Source organism: Cherax quadricarinatus, chromosome 13 (genome assembly GCF_038502225.1).
Source record: "Cherax quadricarinatus isolate ZL_2023a chromosome 13, ASM3850222v1, whole genome shotgun sequence".
Classification (NCBI taxonomy): domain Eukaryota; kingdom Metazoa; phylum Arthropoda; class Malacostraca; order Decapoda; family Parastacidae; genus Cherax; species Cherax quadricarinatus.
This window is the reverse complement of record NC_091304.1, coordinates 9,354,901-9,374,556: the sequence shown is the minus strand read 5'-3', so window position 1 is coordinate 9,374,556 and position 19,656 is coordinate 9,354,901. Positions and strand designations below refer to the sequence as shown.

General features: G+C 39.1%; 1 protein-coding gene across 3 annotated transcripts in view; it reads right to left on the bottom strand.

Annotated features, from left to right (window-relative positions):
* The window catches only part of LOC128688668 (PHD finger protein rhinoceros), a 115,860-nt gene that overhangs the window by 84,149 nt on the left and 12,055 nt on the right, over positions 1-19,656 (bottom strand). For all 3 annotated transcript variants that reach the window (XR_011391926.1, XR_011391927.1, XM_070084471.1), the window contains exons 3-6: positions 18,796-19,033; positions 17,457-17,542; positions 8,612-8,766; positions 2,394-2,498 (exon numbers count right to left, since the gene is read on the bottom strand). Coding sequence is in view for 1 of the 3 variants with exons in the window: in XM_070084471.1 (XP_069940572.1) it covers positions 2,394-2,498; positions 8,612-8,766; positions 17,457-17,542; positions 18,796-19,033 (584 nt within the window). In the remaining 2 variants the exon portion in view is untranslated. The remainder of the gene's footprint in view (positions 1-2,393; positions 2,499-8,611; positions 8,767-17,456; positions 17,543-18,795; positions 19,034-19,656) is intronic.

Sequence of the window (19,656 nt, the reverse complement as noted above, 5' to 3'; positions counted from 1 at the left end):
CGGTGATTATACGGGTGACTTTAACGCTGTGTTCCATCAGAGGACCACAAATTGAAGCTTATGAATCATTTATTTCTGGAATGTTCCAGAAAACCACGGAAATCCCACTATAATGGTGTATATATTTTGCTATAGGAAACATAAAAATACATGATTACTTTAAGAAATTAATTTACATTTATAATAAATATGTGTATAGCTAAACTAAGCATATATACTGTACTGTAAATACTACACTATACACACATTAGCTTGGAAACAAGCTCGACAAAATGAGAATTAATCATGAAAGGCTCTCAGTACAGTGGAACCTCAAAAATCAAACGTATCACATATCGAACGTTTCGAAAATAGGACCATTTTTTCGGACAAACTGTGTCCCTATTATCAAACGCGCCCCTATTTTCGAACCGCCGGGTATGGGACCTATCTGCCGCCAGCTCTGTCCGCGTCCCCGTGCAGGCGCCGTGAGCAGTCTAGCTTTGTTTATGCTTGAGTGAACACTAACCTGCGCTCTCATTCACGCATTTTACGATTATTTCATTGTGTTTAGTGCTTGTGGGACTGTGAAATAAGCTGCCATGGGCCCAAAGAAACTTGCTAGTGGTATCCCTGTGGTAAAGAAAGTGAGAAACACCATAGATGTGAAGAAGAAAATAATACAGAAATATGAGAGTGGTGTGAGACTTGTTGAGCTTGCCAGGATGTATGGGAAAAACAAGTCGACCATCGGTTCTAATCCTGTCAAAGAAAGAACAAATCAAGGAAGCTGATGTTGCGAAAGGTGTTAATATAGGGAGTGGATGAGGTGCCTTCTTCAAAGATTAAGGAGATTTGTGCCAAGTGGAATGATGTCCAAATGTTTGTGCAGAAGTACCACCCTGAGCAAGCTGAAACAAGCCATCTTTGCAACAAGTTCAGTGACAGAACCATGTCCCATTTTAGGGAAATGTTAAAGAGGCACCAGAAACAGAGGACTGTGGACAGTTATTTTGTGAGACAGGGGTCCAGTGACTCTCAAGCTGGCCCTAGTGGCATTAAAAGACAGAGAAGGGAAGTAACCCCAGAAAGGGCTTTACCTGAAGTCCTCATGGAGGGGGATTCTCCTTCCAAACACTAACCCCAACTCCCTCCCTCCTCCTCCCTATCTTCCAGATGCCATCACCAATCTTCAATAAAGGTAAGTAAAAATGTTATTTTATATGTATTACTATACATAATTAAAAACTATAGTATTTGTTGTATGTAAAACTGTAATTAATCTCTATAAAATGTATTTTTTGTGTGAATATTTTTGGGTTTCTGGAACGGATTAATTGTATTTCCATTATTTCTTATGGGAAATATTGCTTCGAATTTCAGACTTTTCGAATTTAGAACTAGCTCCTGGAACGGATTAAGCTTGATTTTTGAGGTTCCACTGTATTTTAAATCCCCTTAGAAATTACACAATCTGACTAGTACAGTACTATATAATAAATATTTAAAGGAGTCTCTTTTCCAGCAATGTTGCTGGGTCATAATAAGCCATCCATTGTTTCTCATGTGGAACTAGATCACTGAGGCCAGTGTTGCTGACATCTGTAAATTTTGACCTGGTTACTAGAAATGGAGATGATTTTTGTCAGTTTCAGACAAGAAATGGCCTGAAATAGGCCTCAAATTAGCAGACATTTTAAATTTTTGACAATTTTCTCAAGTCGGTTAGGGGCCACTCTACCCATCCCCCCAGTCTGTTTTATGAGTTTATACTAAGTCTGATTCAGTTATCTGAGCAGCCTAAAGCATGATCAATCATTCTTGGTTATATTTCATTAATCTGAGAAATGGGGTAAAACTTTGATTTTTTTTTTTTTTTTGTGATGGATTTAAAATGGCGGGCAAGTGTAATATAGGAGAAGCCTGGTGATGTGATTAATGAACAGAGGAAAGCTTGCTTTAGTGGCTGGAATGTCTATAGTGATGATTCTAAAACAATGTTTTTAAATTGGAATTTGTTAAATTTTGTGTAAAATTGGTAGGGTAGCTCTAATAGCAGCATGGGTAGTTTCTTGTGTTCAATGAATAGAACAGAAGGCATAATAGTAAAACATCCAGAAATTGGGCCAGTTTGAGCTGTGATTTAAAACAGACCTCAAAATGGGCAAAATTGCAGTTGTGTAGTACTGTATAATGTTGTAAGTTTTTCATCACATTTCACATTTTTGGTGTCAATGCCTTTAGAAAACGATTCTCTACCATTTCAGAAGATAAAATATTTGTTTAAATTGCATCACTGATGGAAATTTTAATTCTGGGGGGAGGAGGGGGGTCCACAATGGTGAGAGACTTAATATACAAAAGAAAAGCATATAAATGACTCTGGAAGCAAGAGTAACTATTCCTGAACATACCTTATGAGCTCTCTATCTGTGTGTAATTTGCAGTGAGCATAATACGGGTCTGCTTGGTCAGCTTCACCATGGTTCACCTCAGATAATAGCCCCTCACGCTGAGCACTGTCAATAATTAAAAATTTAAATATAATATTAGTGCAAAAAATATCTTTATTAGAAAAAAAAAAAACTTCACTCCATCAATCAGTAGTTGTCTTTTTCAGTTAATTGGTCAATAAAAAGCCAGACAGTGTGGTCTTTAATCTATACATTTTCATTCCAGAACAAATTATAACATTCCACTGGCCATTCTATATGTCAAGCTAAACAACAGACTATGATCACTTTCTTCTTTGGTTAATTAGTCAATAAAACCCCAGTGTGGTCTGCAGTTTGTACATTCTTGTTTCAGGACTAATACTGTATTAAGATTCCACTGGCCAGTCTACATGTCAGGCTAAACAGATAATAATATTCTCTGAAATGGTATATAGCAGAACTGATACTAACATTCTACTGGCCAGTCTACATACCAAGTATGACACACAATGACCCCTCTTGAAAAAGTATGCAGAAAAACCCTGAAGAATAAGCAACCAAAACAGGTGTCACTGACTCTCATTCTTACTTTAGTGTGTATTGATCAATATGATCTTTTTGATGTCAACAGCCGTCTCTAACCAAGGGAGACTCAGGGAAAAAAAAGCACATTTACTATTATTCATTCAATAACTCTCATGCCATAAACATGTAGACCTCAGGGTTCAAATGTCCCTCCAAACTGTAACATCCCTGACCTTCCTCCAGAGTGACGCTAGCACTGTGCTCTTTACCTCAGGACTCTAATCCTGCTTACTGGTTTTCCCTAGTTCAGTTGTCCAAACTAAATACAGTGGAACCTTGACTTAAGAGTTTAATCCGTTCTGTGACCTAGCTCATAACTCAATTTGCTAGTACATATATCAATTTTCCTCATTTAAATTAACTGAAATGCAATTAATCTGTTCCAGCGGAATTCCTGCTCTCAGGAGGCAGGACAAAATACTTCAATGTGATGCTAATATCAACTCTATGGTTTATTTATCTATCACAATTCATCTAATATGACATAATAAACAATATAAATAATATAGAAACATGATATATACTCTAGAATGAATAAAATATGTCACTGTGTGATGAGTGTTGGCGGCCATTCCCACTCCCGCTCTGACGATGCTTTCCCCTGCTTCCTCTTCAGAGGTCTTATAATAAGAGAAAACAGAGTGTGTGTGAGGCTAACTGCACTAGATAACTAGTTTCGTAAGTAAAACACTGAAACAATGTATTTATAAATAAGAAATATTGAATAAAAACATAATAAAACATAACAGAGAATGTAAAGATATACACTGGCTATATAAAGTGTACGTACACACTTACCTTGGAGCAAAGATGTGGCGGAGGTTGAGGGTGGGGATAGGCAGGGCGACGTATGCTGTCAGTGGTCCTATAAACACCAACAATAACATTGGAGAAGTTCGTTTCGTTTCGTCCTTTTTCTATCGCTTAATTGCTTAACTGCTACAATTTGTTTTGTCTGAACACGTGCACAGCTCAGCTGATGTTGTGGCATTCGCTGCGCCAACTAGTGGCGGTGTTCTGAACCTCGCTCGTTATTTTTTTTTTTTCAACAAACTGGCCGTATCCCACCAAGGCAGGGTGGCCCAAAAAGAAAAACAAAAGTTACTCTTTCTAAAGTTAGTAATTTATACAGGAGAAGGGGTTACTAGCCTCTTGCTCCCGGCATTTCAGTCGCCTCTTACAACATGCATGGCTTACGGAGGAAGAATTCTGTTCCACTTCCCATGGAGGTCAGAGGAAATAAACAAGAACAAGAACTAGAAAGAAAATAGAAGAGAACCCAGAGGAGTGTGTATATATATGCTTGTATATGTATGTGTAGTGTGACCTAAGTGTAAGTAGTAGTAGCAAGACGTACCTGAAATCTTGCATGTTTATGAGACAGAAAAAAGGACACCAGCAATCCTACCATCATGTAAAACAATTACAGGCTTTTGTTTTACACTCACTTGGCAGGACAGTAGTACAGTGGACCCCCGCATACCGTTGGCATCACACAACGTTAAATCCGCATACCGATAAATTTTATCGCTAAGATTTTGCCTCACATACCGCTAAAAAACCCGCTCAACGCTATTCGTCCGAGACGCGTCTAATGTGCGGCCTGAGCCAGCCTCACATGTTCCGCCGGTGGCATTGTTTACAAGCCAGCCTCCGCGGTAACATCCAAGCATACAATCGGAACATTTCGTATTATTACAGTGTTTTTGGTGATTTTATCTGCAAAATAAGTGACCATGGGCCCCAAGAAAGCTTCTAGTGCCAACCCTGTGATAAAAAGGGTGAGAAATATTATCGAAATACTGTGGTACCATGGTCAACTGCTGATGCTGCTGCTGCTGTAGCACTGTCAGCTGCTGCTGCTGCTGTAGCACCGTCAGCTACTGCTGCTGCTGCTGTACCACCATCAGCTGCTGCTGTAGTACCGCCTGCTGCTGCTGTAGCACCGTCTGCTGCTGCTGTAGCACTGTCAGCTGCTGCTGCACTGTCAGCTGCTGCTGTAGCACTGTCAGCTGCTGCTGTAGCACCGTCAGCTGCTGCTGCTGCTGTACCACCGTCAGCTGCTGCTGCTGCTGTAGTACCGTCAGCTGCTGCTGTAGCACTGTCATCTGCTGCTGCTGCTGCTGTAGTACTGTCAGCTGCTGCTGCTGCACTGTCAGCTGCTGCTGCTGCTGCTGTAGCACCATCAGCTGCTGCTGCTGCTGCTGCTGCTGCTGTACCACCATCAGCTGCTGCTGCTGCTTTAGTACCGTCTGCTGCTGCTGTAGCACTGTCAGCTGCTGCTGTAGCACTGTCAGCTGCTGCTGCTGCTGCTGCTGTAGCACTGTCAGCTGCTGCTGCTTGTAGCACTGTCAGCTGCTGCTGCTGCTGTAGCACCGTTGTTGGTGTGGCTTATTGAGAATACCAAGAAACAATTAACCCCAGAGGGTTAGCCACCCAGGATAACCCAAAAAAATCAGTGTCATCGAAGACTGTCTAACTTATTTCCATTGGGGTCCTTAATCTTGTCTCACAGGATGCAACCCACACCAGTCGACTAACACCAAGGTGAACAGGGAAAAATGCCTGGAACTAGTGCTCATATTGGTGAATTTAAAGCCAGCAAAGGTTGGTTTGAGAGATTTAAGAATCGTAGTGGCATACACAGTGTGTTAAGGCCTGTTCTGGAAGAAAATGCCAAACAGCACCTACAGTACTCAGGAGGAAAAGGCATTCCCAGGACACAGTGTCTCATCAGTCATTGCTGCATCTTCAATAAAGGTAAGTGTCATTTATTCTTCATTTAGTAGAATAGTACATTTTTTTTTTTTTCAACAAGTCGGTCGTCTCCCACCGAGGCAGGGTGACCCAAAAAAAAGAAAGAAAATCCCCAAAAAGAAAATACTTTCATCATCATTCAACACTTTCACCACACTCAGCCGGGCTGTGGCTCGTACGTTGGTTTGCGTGCAGCCAGCAGCAACAGCCTGGTTGATCAGGCTCTGATCCACCAGGAGGCCTGGTCACAGACCGGGCCGCGGGGGCGTTGACCCCCGGAACTCTCTCCAGGTAAACTCCAGGTAAACACTCACACATTATCACTGCTTTTGCAGAGGTGCTCAGAATACAACAGTTTATAAGCATATACGTATAGAGATACACAACATATCCCTCCAAACTGCCAACAGTACATGCACAATATATATTGTGCATGTACTACTCTACTATTGTGCATGTATCCTTCTCTTTGTGTGTAGGAAAATTAATATTTCATGTGGTAAATTTTTTTTTTTCATACATTTGGGTGTCTTGCACGGATTAATTTGATTTCCATTATTTCTTATGGGGAAAATTAATTCGCATAACGATAATTTCGCATAACAATGAGCTCTCAGGAACGGATTAATATCGTTATGAGGGGGTCCACTGTACTTCCCTGGGTGGTTGCTGTCTCCCAACCTACTACCTATAATTATTATAATTTTTTTTTTCAACAAGTCAGCCGTCTCCCACCGAGGCAGGGTGACCCAAAAAGAAAGAAAATCCCCAAAAAGAAAATAATTTCATCATCATTCAACACTTTCACCTCACTCACACATAATCAGTTTTTGCAGAGGTGCCCAGAATACAACAGTTAAGAAGTATATACGTATAAAAATACACAATATATCCCTCCAAACTGCCAATATCCCAAACCCCTCCTTTAGAGTGCAGGCACTGTACTTCCCATTTCCAGGACTCAAGTCCGGTTATATAAAATAACTGGTTTCCCTGAATCCCTTCACTAAATATTACCCTGCTCACACTCCAACAGCTCATCACGTCCCAAATACCATTTGTCTCCATTCACTCCTATCTAACACGCTCACACACACTTGCTGGAAGTCCAAATCTCTCGCCCACAACACCTCCTTTACCCCCTCCCTCCAACCTTTTCGAGGACGACCCCTACCCCACCTTCCTTCTCCTAGAGATTCATACGCTCTCCATGTCATTCTACTTTGATCCATTCTCTCTAAATGATCAAACCACCTCAACAACCCCTCTTCTGCCCTCTGACTAATACTTTTATTAACTCCACACCTTCTCCTAATTTCCACACTCTGAATTTTCTGCATAATATTTACACCACACACTGCCCTTAGACAGGACATCTCCACTGCGTCCAACCATCTCCTCGCTGCAGCATTTACCACCCAAGCTTCACACCCATATAAGAGTGTTGGTACTACTATACTTTCAAACATTCCCTTCTTTGCCTCCATAGATAACATTTTTTGCCTCCACATATACCTCAATGCACCACTCACCTTTTTTCCCTCAACAATTCTATGATTAACCTCATCCCTCATAAATACATCTGCTGGAGCACAGATCCAATTCCCTAGATCAAGAGCCCCTCGCCAGCATCAAGGAACCTGCTATTGTATTAGTTGTACATGAATGGTATACAATACCGACAAGATGAAAATGAGACACGTCTAATTTTCATCAATTAAAGACACCCAGATGCCGCATGTGTCTAATTTTCATTATGGTATTAGTATTAACAAAAAATACATATTACAGAAAACAATGAGAAATAAATACAAAGGACTAATGAAATGGATAAATGAACATTTAACATTACTTTTACCTTTATTGAAGACTCTTGTTGGCATATGGAAGCCGGCGAGGAGGGGAGAGGGAGGAGAGGGTTACTGTTTGGATGGGGAATCCCCTTCCATAAGGACTTCAGGTATCAAGTCCTTATCTGGGGTTACTGCCTTTCTTTGTCTTTTACTGGCACTAGGACCAGCTTGAGAGTCACTGGACCCCTGTCGCACAAAAAATCTGTCCAGAGAAATCTGTTTCTAGCGTCTCTTTAAGATTTGCCTAAAATGGGACAAGGCATTGTCACTTAATATGTTGCAGATACGGCTTGCAACAGCTTTATTAGGGTGATATTTCTCCACAAAACTTTGCAACTCACTCCACTTTGTACACATGTACTGAATCACTGAAGAAGACATTCTCCCCTCTCTCTTCCTCCTCCTCCTCTAAAGCAATTCTATCATGTTTCTCGCCTTCTTTATCAAAGGGTTGGCACTCGAAACTTTCTTTGGCCCCATGGTAGCTTATTTAGCGGTCGCACTCAATAAACAAGCACAAAAAACAATGGATTATTACGAAATGTATCATATGAATGCACAGGGTAATGTTCACTCGATGAGAAACAAAGCCAGACTGACCCAGAATGCGTGCATGGGATGCTTTGTGTGGGTGCGGGCAGGCGGACACATTCTGTACGGCAGACGAAAACCGAGGTGATGAATGAAAACTGGGACAAAATTTTGACAAAAAAAATTTGTCAAAAATTGAATTCGACGAAAGCCAGGGCAAACGAAAACCGAGGTTCCACTGTATACAATAAGTGGGCACTACACAGATCAACTAAATAAACTTTTATTTTAGGAAAATAAAGAGGGGTATAAAGTTATAATTAAAGTAAAGAAACATTCTCAAGTTACTGCAAGGGAGCTAAAGTGGTGGCAAAAATAAAAAAAATGTGAAATACTTAAAGTAAATCACCTAGACTGGGAAACCTAATAATCCAAAATTATGTTTGCTCTCAAAATGTAAGTAATTCTTACCAAGTAACATGAAAGTAGGCTCGACACATGCCTGCATCACAACCAATGCAAACTCCAGTCTTAGAGTAGCGTTCATCTTCACACAGTGTACAGGTTTTGGAGCCCCACTTGCTGTATGGCATCTCAAATAGTGTCGGGAAGGAGAGTTTGTCCACCTTATTAAAGAGAGATAATTTTCTTACACTATTATGCTGATTATTATATTTGTAATTCAGAATATATAAAATTGTTCAATGGAAATTAACAGATATGCCTTAATATATCTTGCACAAGAGCAAGATTTTGCTGTACTATACTGTTTATCAACACCATACCATACCAAATTACATTATACAAGGAGGGGTGTTAATGTTGCAGTTTAAAAACTGTAGTGTAAAGCACCCTTCTGGCAAGACAGTGATGGAGTGAATGATGGTGAAAGTTTTTCTTTTTTCGGGCCACCCTGCCTTGGTGGGAATCGGCCAGTGTGATAATAAAAAAAAAAAAAAAGTTTTGAACCAAGTGAGAGTAGTTGTGGTGGGGGACATGAATGCTAAAGCTGGTGAAACAGTTATAGAGGGTTTGGTAGGTAAGTTTGGGGTGACAAAAGTAAATGAAAATGGAGGCCTTTGATTTAACTTTGTATAGAAAGGGGTTTGGTAATAAGTAATATATATTTTAAGAAAAAAAAAAGGATAAATAAGTACATATACAAGATATGATATAGGGTGCAATGACAGTAGTTTGTTAAACTATGTTTTGGTAGATAAAAGACTGATGGGCAGACTTCAGGATGTGAATGTTTATAGAGGGGCCACAGATATATCAAATCGTTTTTAAGTTGAAGCTACATTGAGAGTAAAAGGTAGATGGGAAACAAAGAGAATGATATCAGCAAGTAAGACAGAGGTGAAGGTTTATAAACAAGAGGAGGAAGAGGAGGCAGTTAGGGTAAGATATAAACAACTAGTGGAAGAAAGATGGGCTAGTGAGAGTATAGGCAATGAGGTTGAAGATGTATGGGATAGATTTAATAATGCAGTGTTAGTGTGTTCAGCAGAAGTGTGTGGTTACAGGAAAGTGGGTGTGGCTGGGAAGAAGAGCAATTGGTGGAATGATGAGGAAAAAAATAGTAGTAAGAAAGAAAAAGTTAGCATATGATAGGTTTTACAAAGGAGTGATGCAAGGAGGGAGGAGTATATGGAGAGAAAAATCAGAGGTTAAGAGAGTGGTGAAGGAATGTAAAAGGAGAGCAAATGAGAGAGTGGGTGAGATACTATCACCAAATTTTGCTGATAGTAAGAAAAAGTGTTAGAGTGAAATTAATAAATTAAGAAAGCCTAGGGAACAAATGGATTTGACAGTTAAAAATAGGAGAGGAGAGTTATTAGGTGGAGCGCTAGAAGTACTGGGAAGATGGAGGGAATATTTTGAGGAACTGTTAAATGTTGATGAAGAAAAGGAAAGCTGTGATTTTGTGCATTAGGCAGGAAGGTATAACATCTTGTGGGAGTGAGGAAGAGCAAGCAAGCTGTGAGTGTGGGGGAGGTGTGTAAGGCAGTGGGTAAAATGAAAGTGGGTAAAGCAGCTGGGATTGATGGGATAAAGACAGAAATGTTAAAAGCAGGTGGGGATAAAGTTTTGGAGTGGTTCGTGCTTTTACTGAATAAATGTATGGAAGAGGGTAATGTACCTAGATATTGGCAGAGAGCATGCATAATTCCTTTGTATAAAGGCAAAAGGGACGAGACAGTAAAAATTATAGGGGAATAAGCCTGTTGAGTATACCTAGTAAAGTGTATGGTAGAGTTATTACTGAAAGAATTAAGAGTAAGACAGAGAGCAGGATCGCAGATGAACAAGGAGGCTCTAGGAAGGGTAAGAGGGTGTGTAGACCAAGTGTTTGGAGTGAAGCATGTATTTAGATAAGGGTATTAATAATAATCTAGGTAGTAGGTTGGTAGACAGCAACCGCCCAGGGAGGTACTACCGTCCTGCCAAGTGAGTGTAAAATGAAAGCCTGTAATTGTTTTACATGATGGTAGGATTGCTTGCATCCTTTTTTCTGTCTCATGAACATGCAAGATTTCAGGTACGTCTTGCTACTTCTACTTACACTTAGATCACACTACACATACATGTACAAGCATATATATACACACCCCTCTGGGTTTTCTGCTATTTTCTTTCTAGTTCTTGTTCTTGTTTATTTCCTCTTATCTCCATGGGGAAGTGGAACAAAATTCTTCCTCCATAAGCCATGTGTGTTGTAAGAGGCGACTAAAATGCCGGGAGCAAGGGGCTAGTAACCCCTTCTCCCGTATAAATTACTAAATTTAAAAAGAGAAACTTTCGTTTTTCTTTTTGGGCCACCCTGCCTTGGTGGGATATGGCCGGTTTGTTGAAAAAAAAAAAATTAATAATAACATTAATAATAAGTTTATTTCTTTGTAAAGGTTACAATGTGTAATTACAATTTTGATTTGCTAAGTACAAAGATAGCCACTATCACGCTGAGGCATTTCAGGAAAACTAATCCTAATACATAGTAACTAATTAAAACTAGATAAGATAATAGTACATAGTAATTATTACTTAAAACTAAACATAGAATAGTGGTTAGCTGTTTTACAATCTTATTTGGACTTAATAAATCTTACGTACACTTAGTACAAAATCTAATTTACAAGGAATGGTGCAGGTGGTAATATTTTATGGAATGGCAGAATTAAAAGCCAGGAGGTCACATGATAAAACTAGCCAGTAGATGTTTGGTTGATTTGGTTAATATTGTGAGATAATTTTATTTTTTAGCAGAGTCCTAAATTTATAAGTTGTCTGGGGATCCTTGGCTTGTTCCGGTAGCGAGTTCCAGATCTTTGGGCCTTTTATGTGCATAGCGTTCTTGCACAGTGAGAGTTTTACTCAAGGGATGTTGAAAAGGGCCTTATGCCTTGTATTGTGACTGTGCATTCTGTTGTAACTATCAAGGAGTAGTTTTAGGGGAGGGTTTACAGTGGAGTTTAAAGTTCTGTATATGTAGTAGGCACAATAATAAGAGTGTATGTCTTGTATATTTAGCAAGTTGAGTCTTTTGAAAAGTGGTGGGATGTGTTGTCTAGCAAAGGAGCAGGTTATCACCTGCACAGCAGCTTTTAGTTGATTATTAAGGGTCTAAGGTGGTTGGCTGTGGTTGAGCCCCAGCCGGATGAGCAAGGACGAGCAAGGAGGTTTTAGAGTGGGTAGGGGATGTGTAGATCAAGTGTTTACATTGAAGCATATATGTGAACAGTATTTAGATAAAGGTAGGGAAGTCTTTATTGGATTTATGGATTTAGAAAAGGCATATGATAGAGTGCAAAAGAAGAAAATTAAAGGTGAATACAGGAAAGAGTAAGGTTATGAGGATAACAAAAAGATTAGGTGATGAGAGATTGAATATCAGATTGGAGGGAGAGAGTATGGAGGAGGTGAACGTATTCAGATATTTGGGAGTGGACGTGTCAGCGGATGGGTCTATGAAAGATGAGGTGAATCATAGAATTGATGAGGGAAAAAGAGTGAGTGGTGCACTTAGGAGTCTGTGGAGACAAAGAACTTTGTCCTTGGAGGCAAAGAGGGGAATGTATGAGAGTATAGTTTTACCAACGCTCTTATATGGGTGTGAAGCGTGGGTGATGAATGTTGCAGCGAGGAGAAGGCTGGAGGCAGTGGAGATGTCATGTCTGAGGGCAATGTGTGGTGTGAATATAATGCAGAGAATTCGTAGTTTGGAAGTTAGGAGGAGGTGCGGGATTACCAAAACTGTTGTCCACAGGGCTGAGGAAGGGTTGTTGAGGTGGTTCGGACATGTAGAGAGAATGGAGCGAAACAGAATGACTTCAAGAGTGTATCAGTCTGTAGTGGAAGGAAGGCGGGGTAGGGGTCGGCTTAGGAAAGGTTGGAGGGAGGGGGTAAAGGAGGTTTTGTGTGCGAAGGGCTTGGACTTCCAGCAGGCATGAGTGAGCGTGTTTGATAGGAGTGAATGGAGACAAATGGTTTTTAATACTTGACGTGCTGTTGGAGTGTGAGCAAAGTAACATTTATGAAGGGATTCAGGGAAACCGGCAGGCCGGACTTGAGTCCTGGAGATGGGAAGTACAGTGCCTGCACTCTGAAGGAGGGGTGTTAATGTTGCAGTTTAAAATCTGTAGTGTAAAGCACCCTTCTGGCAAGACAGTGATGGAGTGAATGATGGTGAAAGTTTTTCTTTTTCGGGCCACCCTGCCTTGGTGGGAATCGGCCAGTGTGATAATAAAATAAAAATAATATGATAGAGTGGATAGGGGAGCAATGTGGCAGATGTTGCAAGTATATGGAATAGGTGGTAAGTTACTAAATGCTGTAAAGAGTTTTTATGAGGATAGTGAGGCTCAGGTTAGGGTGTGTAGAAGAGAGGGAGACTACTTCCCGGTAAAAGTAGGTCTTAGACAGGGATGTGTAATGTCACCATGGTTGTTTAATATATTTATAGATGGGGTCGTAAAAGAAGTAAATGCTAGGGTATTAGGAAAAGGGTGGGATTAAATTATGGGAAATCAAATACAAAATGGGAATTGACAGTTACTTTTTGCTGATGATACTGTGCTTATGAGAGATTCTAAAGAAAAATTGCAAAGGTTAGTGGATGAGTTTGGGAGTGTGTGTAAAGGTAGAAAGTTGAAAGTGAACATAGAAAAGAGAAAGGTGATGAGGGTATCAAATGATTTAGATAAATAAAAATTGGATATCAAATTGGGGAGGAGGAGTATGGAAGAAGTGAATGTTTTCAGATATTTGGGAGTTGACGTGTCGGCGGATGGATTTATAAAGGATGAGGTTAATCATAGAATTGATGAGGGAAAAAAGGTGAGTGGTGCGTTGAGGTATATGAGGAGACAAAAAATGTTATCTATGGAGGCAAAGAAGGGAATGTATGAAAGTATAGTAGTACCAACACTCTTATATGGGTGTGAAGCTTGGGTTGTAAATGCAGCAGCAAGGAGGCAGTTGGAGGCAGTGGAGATGTCCTGTTTAAGGGCAATGTGTGGTGTAAATATTATGCAGAAAATTCGGAGTGTGGAAATTAGGAGAAGCTGTGGAGTTAATAAAAGTATAAGTCAGAGGGCTGAAGAGGGGTTGTTGAGGTGGTTTGGTCATTTAGAGAGAATAGATCAAAGTAGAATGACATGGAGAGCGTATAAATTTGTAGGGGAAGGAAAGTGGGGTAGGGGTCGTCCTCGAAAAGGTTGGAAGGAAGGGGTAAGGGAGGTTTTGTGGGCAAGGGGCTTGGACTTCCAGCAGGCGTGCGTGAGAGTGTTCGATAGGAGTGAATGGAGACAAATGGTATTTGGGACCTGAAGAGCTGTTGGAGTGTGAGCAGGGTAATATTTAGTGAAGGGATTCAGGGAAACCAGTTATTTTTATATAGCCGGACTTGAGTCCTGGAAATGGGATGTACAATGCCTGCACTCTAAAGGAGGGGTTTGGGATATTGGAAGTTTGGAGGGATATGTTGTGTATCTTTATAGATATATGCTTCTAAACTGTTGTATTCTGAGCACCTCTGCAAAAACAGTGATTATGTGTGAGTGAGGTAAGTGTTGAATGATGATGAAAGTATTTTCTTTTTGGGGATTTTCTTTCTTTTTGGGTCACCCTGCCTCGGTGGGAGACAGCCGACTTGTTAAAAAAAAAAAAAATTATGGATTTGGGAAAGGCATATGATAGGGTGGCTAGAAGAGCAATATGGCAGATATTGCAAATGCATGGAATAGGTGGTAGGTTACTGAAAGCAGTGAAGAGTTTTTACGAGGACAGTGAGGCTCAGTTTAGAATATGTAGGAGAGAAGATTATTTCCTAGTAAAAGGAGGCATTAGACAGGGATGCGTGATATCACCATGGGTGTTCAATATATTTATAGATGGGATTGTAAGTGAATGCTCGAGTGTTGGCAAGAGGTGTGGGATTAAGAGATAAAGAATCTGATGACACTGTACTTTTGGGAGATTGTGAAGAGAAGTTGCAGAGAGTGGTGAAATAGTCTGAAAGGGTATGTCACAGAAGGTAATTAAAAGTGAATGTAGGAAAGAGCAAGGTGATGAGGATAACAAAAAAATTTAGGTAATGAAAGATTGGATATCAGATTGGAGGGAGGAAGTATGGAGGAAATAAATGTATTCAGATATGTATTTGGGAGTGGACTTAATAGGAGACTGATCTATGAAAGATAAGGTGAATCATAGAAAAAATGTGAGTGGAGCACTGAGGAGTCTGTGGAGACAGAACATTATCCATGGAAGCAAAGAAGGGAATGTATGAGAGTATATTTATACCAATGCTCTTATATGGTTGTGAAGCATGGGTGGTGAATGTTGCAACAACGAGAAGGCTGGAGACAGTGGAGATGTAGTGTCTGAGGGCAATGTGCTGTGTGAATATAATGCAGAGAATCCGTAGCTTGGAGAATAGGAGGAGGTGCAGGGTTTCTATAAGTATTATCCAGAGGGCAGAGAAAGGGTTGCTGATGTGGTTTGGACATTCAAAGAGGATGGAACAAAACAAAGTGACTTGAAAGGCATATAAATCATGGTATGACAGGCTACATGGCTTCGTTAAAATCACCTCTGTATTAGAATAAAGAAGCCGCAATAAAGATACTGAAGAGCTGCATGTGTCTTTCACATTAAGTTATAAGAACATGTAAAAATGGTAAGGTTTGGTTACCTGAAAAATGCTCTGCATGTCCTCTTCCAGATGTTTTAATACAGTTGAATTTAAATTTTTATTATATTCATGTAAAGTGGTAAAGCTGAAAACATTATCTGGAAAAGAAACTATGGAGGCCACATACTCTCTGTGCATGTGATCAAAGGCATTAAACCTACTACATATGTATTATAAATAGATACATGAGAGCAAGGAATAATTATATTTTTAACCCTTTGAGGGTCGGTCATGTACACGTACATCTTAACAGCCAGGGTTGGTCATGTACTTATACGCCAAAATTCTAGCACCTTCAAATCTAGTGGAAGAAAGCTGGTAGGCCTACATATGAAAGAATGGGTCTGCGTGGTCAGTGTGCACAGTATAAAAAAAATTCCTGCAGCAAGCAGTGCATAATGAGAAAAAAAACTCCGACGATGTTTAAAACAGTGACTTTGCAGTGTATTTTTGTATGGTATTTATTATTGTATGCTCGTTTTCTTGGTCTCATTTGATAGAGTGGAAAATATATTACAGAAATAGATATGATTTTGATTGGTTTCACGGTGAAAAGTACCTTGAAATTGAGCTCAATGTAGCAGAAATGTTTGATTTTTGCCGATGTTCAAGGGTAAAAAATCATGCCACGCGACCAATACATGTCAACTGGCGAGTCTAATATTCTTTCACAAGTGCACTGATATTATTTATACCATTTTTTACAAAAATGCAGTAGTCTGCATAACAGTAAATCTTCTAGTTTTTGTGAGAATAAAAACTCAAAATGGCAAGCAAGAGTAATATAAGAGGGGCCTGGAGATGTGACTAATGAACAGAGAAAGTACTATTTTAGTGCCAGGAATGTCTGTCTTGCTTATTCTGGACCCTATTTTGAAATTGGCATCTTTTGAAATTTGTGTGAAATTGGCCAAAATGCCAATTTCTGACCACTTTATTGGGTAGTTGAAATTGGTAAATGGGCAGTTTCTTGTACTCAACTGATAGAACAAATGGAGTTCTAGCAAAATAGCTATGATTTTAGTAGACTGGAACAATGGAATTGGCCGAAAATAGGGCTCAAAGTGGGCAAAATCACATGCGTAAATATCGTCAAGACCGCTAACTTTGCGAGAGCATAATTCCCTAAGTTTCCCATCAAATTACATACTTTTTGTGTCATTACCATCAGGAAAAGGTTCTCTATCATTTCATAAGAAAAATTTTTTTTTCTTTTTTTTTAGAAATTTTTTCCCTCCTGAGTGGGAGTTCAGGATCAAGGGTCTTGACCCTCAAAGGGTTAATAAAAATGAAGACATTGCAGTGCCTTGTGTTTCCTCTGCCACTTGTGGCACTTTTTGCACAATTTGCTTTTGCCTATCTGCTTGCTTGCAGGAGCAAGCAAGCAGACAGGCAGGCTTGCAGAATAGGAGTTCAATTTATCCTGTTTAGATATGTCACCATAGTAATTTGGAATTCAATGTAAATAGAGAATAAAATGATGTATATTTGCAGTTTGTAAACAAAATTTAAGTCAGGTGCATCACTAGGCAAAAAAAATTATAGTATGCTATCTCACCATCTAACCTTTCATTAAACCGCATGTGTCCATGAAACATGAAACAGACAGTTTGAGCCAGAATAAACCCTATCTGGAATGAAAAGATCCAGTACACTATAGCCTCTTCTCACTTAACGATGGAGCTTCGTTCCTAAGACCACATCAGTAAACTAATTCATCGCTAAGAGAGGAGCATAGTATACTGGTAGTGTGTTTGTGTCAAGCATCTCTGATATTGTTTTAATGTCACCTTTGTACCATTTATAACATTTCTGGTATATTTTTAAATGTTTATACAGTAGTGTTCTGTATAATGTAATAAACAGAAAAGAAGAAATCAGCTCTAATATACATTATTTAGGCATGCATACTGGTCAGAGAGCCCGTCATTAGTCCGAGTAGTTGGTAAACGAATATGTCGCTAAGTGAGGAGAGGCTGTAGTGTATTACTGTAGCTAAACAGTTTTAAATAATAAACATAACATACGTTTACCAGCTGTATTTAAATTTGTATTCTGTATTGGTACTTTTCTAAAATTTATGTAATATTAATTTTAAATTTAAGGTTTTTAATTACCAACCTCACTGAAGGCAACACCAGGAATGTATAAGGCACACACTAAGTGCACCCACCTCCCCATCTCTGTCTCCTTGAAAATTGTATACCCTGAAAAAAAGTTTTGCTGTATAAGGGCACTTGAGACAAACATCAAATACAATATATTCCAATCATAATCTTGCTGAAGTACAGACAAGCATAAATCCATGCATACAGAACCTAAAAAATAGTCTATATGAAAGACTGTTCAACAATCAGAGCAATGACTGGGACAAGGTAAACAGAGAACCACAGTATCAGATATTTCATGGGTAATGATCCAGAGAACCCTTAACTCATATCAACAAATGCAAAAAGTTCTAAAATGTTTCTACACATATATAAAATCCAAGTAAAAAAAACTTTAGAATTGGCCCACTACTCACAGGAAGCTCATCCTCTGATGACGAAGAAGAAACAAGTGAAACTGTAAAAGACCAGTACAAATCTATTTTCTAATCTATTTTCCTCATACTGTCCCACACAGTTCTATAATGTTTACCTTCAAGAAATCATAATGGGCTTATGAAGCAATTACCTCTCAATAAAGTATGCTTCCTTGCCAAGGTAAGGTAGATTACCTTATGACAGCACAGGCAGATATTCCTAACTGGTCTCTTGTGTTTTCTAGTTTTCTTCCCTGTGTATACAGTAACATCTAACACTATCAGCTTCATATTCATACATCTCAAACAGTTGTATACCAAAGCAATGTCTTTTATACATATAAGAAAAAAATTGGAGAAACTTTTGCTTAACATCTAAGGTAACTTTTTTTTTGTTTAGTTATGAAAAGCACATTAAAATGAAATTCAACAAAACTGTAACAGTTTTTTCATAAGTTAACAAAAATCCCTTTGATCAAAATAACTAATGTCATATAAATCAAAAATATTCTGGGAGATGATACCAAACTGGTACATTTTAGTTTGTAAAACTGATGATGGATTTATGGAGCAGGATGTAATAACTAGCTCTGATCCCATTACCCCTTAAACTGGTGATTTTTCCTGCTAAAAACATCTTTGTGCTTACATCTTTTAAAACTTACGTATCATGTTACATAATAAATGAGTAGACTTACAAGAGAAGTATCTTGTACACAGTTGCTACACTACAGATAAATCGATATTTAACCTGTGGTGCAATGTTCTCCCATTAACTTAACATTACCTAATTACTAAATCTGAATTGTTCCTATACGACTGATTATGGACTGATCTGACTGGATTATTATTATAAAAAGAACTAAGCCTGTACAGGTCATGCAATGCTATGTGGAAGAGGTGAAAAGATCTGAGATGATAACATACTGGACTTACCAAGATTTGGACAAAGTTCACAAGGTGGATTCACCACACCTGCCTTACAGGCATCACAAAACCAAGGTTCAGTAGAACTTGATGAAACTGTGCTTGATACTGATATTGAGTCACTAATACCATAGCAGCCTTCATGGACAGACACACTACATCCATCACAGGTCACAATTTCATTTACATCATCAGAGTGATCGCCAAGACATACAGCACACACCAAGATTTTAGGCCGTTCCACACCCTGAGAAGTGATGAATTTTTGGTAATAAAGTGATCAGATAGCATAAGTAAAAATTATTAGCATTTTGAAAAAAGTAAAGTAATACATATCCATTTGCAAGCTCTTATATACAAAATAATGAGACCCATGGTTGGGCATATGGAAGGATATTAGTCATACTACAAAGGAAAGGTGAACAAACCCCTCCTACCATTGAAAGAATGCCACCTCTTAAAAATTATTTACCATAAACGTCTAACTCAGACTTTTACACAGAAGATCAAAGGGAGTAAGCCAGAATCTACAGACTAAACTTAGGAAGCTCTGAATGCCTAGCACAGTGTGATACCTAGATGAGAAACATGAACATCATCTACCATTTTCAGGAGAATAGAACAAACAACAAACAGACCTGACAGCCATAATCAAACTTCAGCTTACACAGAAAAGCACAAAAACAGAGCATGGTCCATCAACCAGCTCCCTAGGAACAGCAAAATACTGAACCATTTTCAAGATGTTCAATGACTGTGTTGCTTCGAGAGGCCAACATTAAGGCAGTCAAAAGTCTTGATGTTCATATGTAATGATTACACATACACAAATAACCCACACATAAGAGAGAGAAAAGCTCATGATGACAT